Raw genomic sequence first — 5,949 nt, 5'->3', positions numbered from 1 at the left:
CATGCTGATCTACTCTGAAAAGATATGCTTACTGCAACTTGATTCTAAACATGGATGAGACTAACTGCCCCAGTAGAGCAGAATCACCTAATAGTTGAACCAGATGGTACAATGGTGGCAATGGGTCCAGATGCTTACTATGTTTCGTTAGGCAGGGGCACACCTTGTGGCACTGTGCCCAGAAATCACGCCTAGAAGGCTCAGGGGACCATATGCGATGCCAGGGTCGAACCTTAGTTGACCATGTGCAAGGCAAATACCCTCCCCACTGTGCCAGCACTCCATACCCCTGCTTCTTATATTTCTGTCCCCTTTAAGCCCCTAAATGACCAGTGGTACAACTGGTGTCTTTATTGTAAACAGTGGCATCTATAAAAGAGTTAGCTTCCCCACCAATTGTTCAAATAACGGATCATTCAAAGTTTCAGCTGAAATATAGACATCATTAAATCATTTTATAGATGAGTAAACTAATTTACAGGTCATCTAACACACACACACATCCAAGAATAAGGAGAAAGAGAACTAGGGTCACATAGGGGGTAAAACAATGGCTGTATTAGTTGACTGGCATTGGAAGAAAAGAATAATTTAGGATGCTTATAACCCAGGAACACTTTTCATCGCAGGCACAGGGAAGTCCAGAATGGATCATGTGTTTCATACTCAGCTATTAACTCCATTCTTTTAGCTACTGTCATACTCTTCAAGATACATCTTTCTAGTTATATGACTAGAATTTTTTTTGCCTGTGAGTACAAGCTTGTGAGATATTTAAGATACATATCTGAGTATAAAAATAATGGGCCTTTTTGCCAGATGAGTTTTATAAACAACACTGACATGTGCCCATTATGGTCATCAGCAGCACAATCAATGCTGAATTAGAAGTATAAGTTGATACTAAATAGGAAAGTATAGCTGAAGCCATTGCTGTAACCACCTAGCAGGATAACTTATATTATACAACCTTCACTCATCTCAGTTCATAATTATTATCTCTCTATTTCTAAACAAAAGGCCTGTCACTAAGGTTTGGCATGGTCAGTTTTCATGAAAATGCTATTTCCTTAGTGATGATCTTATGAATATCATTTTTTGTTTGTTTGTTTGCTTTTGGGTCACACTTAGCAGTGCTCAGAAGTTACTCCTGGCTCTCCCCTCAGGAATTTTTCTTGGCAGACTCAGGAGAGCATATAGGATACAAGGCATAAAACCTGGGTCAGCTGGGTGCAAGGCAAGCACCATATCTACTGTACTATTGCTCCCATCCCTGAATGTTATTCTTCCAACATTGCTAATATGCATGACTCTCTTTTGATGAGGGGCTGTTTATGTGACTCACCTTTAGGAAGCTAGGGCCATTGTGCTCTGACAACCCCCAACTCCACGTTTCTGAATCTACAGGATGGGCCCCAATTTGGAGGGAAGATGAGAAAGGGGCCCAGGGCAGGAGGACAGAGTACAGACAAGTGTAACATAGTCACATAGTCAACTTCTTAACTAGGAATCACGTTGTGGGTTGCTCAGTTGTTTCTAGTTAAGGTATTTGCTTGTGCCTTTGATATCCAAAGGCATAATAAACTATTTCTGGTCTCATTTTTTTCCTTGGCATGAAGATTTAGCGTAGGTCAAGAAAGTAAAAGATCAAGTTCTCCTGATCTCACCTATCCGTTAACTTTTTGTATGTTTGTTTAGAGCAGTGCTTCTCAATTATTTTCTGTCATGCCCCCTTAGAAAGAAGAAAACATTTTTCACACCCCTCATGCAACTGTAAATAGTATCTTTATTAAAAAAACTTTAACCTGCAAAACAAAAATATATAAAATAATTTGAGCTGATTTTTTAATCAGAGGTGATGTCTGAATGAATGGCTACAATGAGCACGTTTTGCAATGCATAGCTTTTCGAGGCGGGGTTTGAAGCAGGACACAGCAACTCTCAGCTCCAGAGACATACAGAGACATCAACACGCAGCTTAGCTTGTTTATGACAGTGTTTGGCGAGGTAAAACGCGCCCCCCGGGGGGTGCACCCCTCTATTTGATAAGCACTGGTTTAGAGGCTGGGTAACACTTCCTTAACATACTTATTTCTTTGTGGACAGGAATTAATGCTTGCTTTGCATGGGGCTGCCCCTGGCTCAAACCCAGGCACTGTATTTACCCTTAAGACTTGGGAGTGATCCCCCAGCACAGAGACAGGACTAAGCCCTGATCACTGCTAGGTGTGACTCTCTAAATTTTATTTCCTTAATGAAAATATCATCATAGATAATAAGGAAAAATAGTATGTCCTCTCTTTTGTTCATTAAAGATCCCTCTGGTCACTAGATATTACTGTCATATTTCAAATTTGAAAATCAGCAGATAAGGACTTTTTCTTTCATAACATTAATTCATATCATTAAGTATTTTCAGTAGGTATATGGTTCTTCCTTCAGGACTTGGCAAGCCCAGAGTGGCCTCAGTTCACATTCTGTTGCTAAGTGGAAAAGATATTCCCAACATTATATCGAAGCAGGAAGAACTACTAACACATGCAAAATTAACTCTCTGATCTTGAAGTTTGAGTTAGAAGAGGACAAATAATAGAAATAGGACATAACAGGATGTGGATATGAGCTATATTTTGAATCATGCATACTAACTTTGTAAGGTAAGTCACCTAGACCAAAAACTATTGTGCATACAATTAATCAAATACAGTTTCTCAAGAGTATCGCAAACATGCTATGAGATTTTTGTTCCTTTCTTCTATATTGGTGCTAAAAATGCTCCAATCGCTTCCAAACTTGGTAGTAACAATGTTGTTTATAATGAAAGAAAAGCATGTCTCACCTAATCAACTTTAATTAATTCAACAATTTCCCTTTATTTACTATAAATTCTTTAGTTTTTTTCCCCTAAAGCTTAATCTCTGTACATGTTATGGGAATGTAATCAACCTAAAAGCTCCTACGCCCCCTGCAAGACACCATTAAATTATCTCATGTAGTCATGATCTTTTTATCCCACCAATTTCGCTTGGTTTCTGATTTCACCAAGTTGGGATTAAATCAGTGCATTCCTCCGCATAATTAGGGCTGTTTTAAAACGATGTAATTACAAACCTCCACTGTTGTGAATGGCACTCACTCTCACAACTGCCATTAGCAGTTTAAATTCTTTGAGAAACACCCTTAGACTTAATGTTAATAAGCGCCTTTGCTATATGTCTGTTATTGATAAGTTACAGCAATTATAGAGTTGACAGGGCTACAAAACTAAACAGTGAGTCTTGGGAAATGTCAAATGTGCAAGGCTATGAGAATTAAAAAAAAAGTTCACTGAAACAGTATAATTGGACAAGAATCAGGATACAATTTTGTAATTTTGTCTCTGCAGGTTACATTTTTATAAATCAGTACAATCCTAATCTGTTTTCTTAGAAGGAGAAAAACATTTTGGATTGCCATTTCATGCAAATATTGCTTATTTTCTAGAGTGTAATGGCAATACTTGATGACATTTTTCCTGAAGCTTATTTTTGACAGCATCTGCTAATCCACATCTCCTGGAGCTTTCTTTTGCCATTTCAAGAGTGGAGGCTCACTTAAAGCTGATGAGAAGACATCCTTCTTCCAGAAAGGATTCTGATGAAAATTTGGTCATGTTTTTCATGGTTCTAAACAGACAATAGAAGTCTTTCTGTGATAATATTCAACACCTTACATACTTTCTTCTAACATTAGGTGTTCATTGTCACCATATAAACAATTTTCCTTGCAATAAATTCTTTTTTTTTTTTAGACCACACCCGTTTGATGCTCAGGAGTTACTTCTGGCTAAGCGCTCAGAAATTGCCCCTGGCTTGGGGGACCATATGGGACACAGGGGGATCGAACCGAGGTCCTTTCTTGGCTAGCGCTTGCAAGGCAGACACCTTACCTCTAGCACCACCTCGCCCGTCATGCAGTAAGTTCTTTGGTGAGGAAACTCGTGTGTTAAAATGTAAACTACGATTTTGCTGCTACCTGTGCTTCTTTCTTAAGTGTCTTTAGACAATCAACATTTTGGTCTTGTATAAATTACTAATTCATCAAAACTGCCTCTTATTAACCGATTTAGAAACTCCAATCAGGTTCTTTTTTAAAATTATCTAACAATATACACTCATCACCCTAATTTCCTCCTCTGCATTTCTGATATTTGTAAATGAATGGAACTGGGCAGAGGAAATTCCAGGGGCCTCTTAACAGCTAAATCACTCTCTTGTAACTTGTTGAAAGCAAGTGGTATTCATTTACTCTTTTACCTGAAGTTCATAAGAATAGCAAACAGGTTGATTTTTGTTAACAATCTTCATGCTGGTAATAAAAAGAAAGGCTCTTTATTACAGGTAAATGCAGACTTCAGTTTAAAAAAATAAATGCTGGAAGCAAGGAGTGGGAGGGAAACCCGATTTTGCACATAATGAAAGGGGCTTGGTCTGGGTTAGTCTTTTTAGACAATAGTTCATTAGCTTAACAATGGAAATAGAAAAGAAGGGTTGTTAGCATTATGTCAGACTCTATCAAGATGCACTAATGTAAAACGAATCTAGGAATAAGATATTAGTCCCTTTTTGAATTGTTTTTTGGTAAAGATATTGGCCATCTGGTGTGGGTGGGTGTTGTTGGTATGTAGAAATGTTCTCTCTACAAGTATCTAATGGCAAATGATTAAGTATCTAATGGCAAATGATTAACAGTTAGCTACCTTAGATTTTTGCATGTCTGCTTTTAAGTATGACGATAGACAACGGAAGTGCAAATGTCATCTGGAGTTTAACAGTGCAACGACTTTAATAGGCCACAATAAAATGGGCTGGACATTACTAGCAACTTTGCTTTAGTTCAGTTGCACTTAAGAATGCTTCTGCCATCTCCCAGTCCTTGCCCTCAAATCTTTCCAAAGTGCATTTCTCAGAACTGTGCTCTCCAACTGCAGATCCCGAATGCGAGCCTGCCTCTCCCTTGAGGAGATTCCAGCTGAGCCGCCAACGCGCAGGTACCTTCCTGGTGGCCCCAGGGGACACAACCCTTGGAAGCCACAAAAACAAGTCTTTGACAAAACAACGTTGCCAAGTTCCTCTGGAGCCCCGTCCTCGTTTTCTCCAAACACAAATCGTCAGTGCTGGAGCCACGAAAGACTGGAAACTCCATTGACACTCGAGCACTAGAACCAGGGAGATAGATGGCCTCCACGGCGCATATTCTGAATTGGGTGGGATCGGGTGTAGATGAAGGAAGGAAAGGGACTGGGGGAGAAGGAGGCGACCCTGATGCTGCTGCGCGGGCGCTACTGCTTGTCCTCGTGGGGGTCTCCGGGGAAGCTCGTCTCCTCGGGGGACGCGACCCCCTCGGGCAGCAGCGTGGCCCGCACTTTCCTCTTCTCCTTAAAGCGGCCGGAGCGCGAGATCTTTAAATTGCGGCGGCTGTTGGCAGCTTTCTCGCCGGCCCACCTGTCCGGCTTCTGGGCTTCGCCGGCGCCGCCGCCGGGGAGGTTGGGGTGCTGGTTCTCCCGCGAGCTGCTAGTCCAGTCGGGGCTGGGGGACGCGGGGTCCCCGGGGGCGGGCTGGGCAGCGGGCTGCGGCCCCCCCGGGATTTCTTTGCTTTTCTTCCTGCTGTTCGTGAGCGATTTCCACCAGGGTCCCGAGCCGCCGCTGTCGGCCATGGCCAGCGGCCGAGGACTTCCTCTCTCGAGGTGGGGTCCGGCCCCCTCTGCGCCCCTCGCCGGCTTCTGGCCTGCGGGCTGCGGCGTCGGCGCTCCGGTGGTGCGCGGTGCTGCAGAGAGAGAAACAACCCCCAAACCTGATTACTGGGTGCAGCGAAGTCAGTTCCCCTCTCAGCCCCCTCCCGGCTCCGTCCCGAAGTGGAGTCGGGCGCCACACGGCCCCGGGGACGCGCAAGGCCGAGGGGGGTCTCCGG

The 5,949-nt window shown here is 42.7% G+C and overlaps 1 protein-coding gene across 1 annotated transcript; it reads right to left on the bottom strand.

Moving 5' to 3' along the window:
• Positions 1-5,320: 5,320 nt before the first annotated feature.
• On the bottom strand, positions 5,321-5,695 carry PRR15 (proline rich 15). The gene has a single exon (XM_049781900.1). It carries the CDS (start codon positions 5,693-5,695, stop codon positions 5,321-5,323), a length of 375 nt encoding a protein of 124 aa, XP_049637857.1.
• Between the last annotated feature and the right edge of the window lie 254 nt (positions 5,696-5,949).

This window comes from Suncus etruscus, chromosome 10 (assembly GCF_024139225.1).
Source record: "Suncus etruscus isolate mSunEtr1 chromosome 10, mSunEtr1.pri.cur, whole genome shotgun sequence".
NCBI classification, from domain to species: domain Eukaryota; kingdom Metazoa; phylum Chordata; class Mammalia; order Eulipotyphla; family Soricidae; genus Suncus; species Suncus etruscus.
The sequence above is the reverse complement of the archived record's forward strand: the minus strand, read 5'-3'. Positions and strand labels throughout refer to the sequence as shown.

Excerpts from the sequence above, each read along its gene's own strand:
- PRR15 (XM_049781900.1), bottom strand. The coding sequence starts at position 5,695 with ATGGCCGACAGCGGCGGCTCGGGACCCTGGTGGAAATCGCTCACGAAC.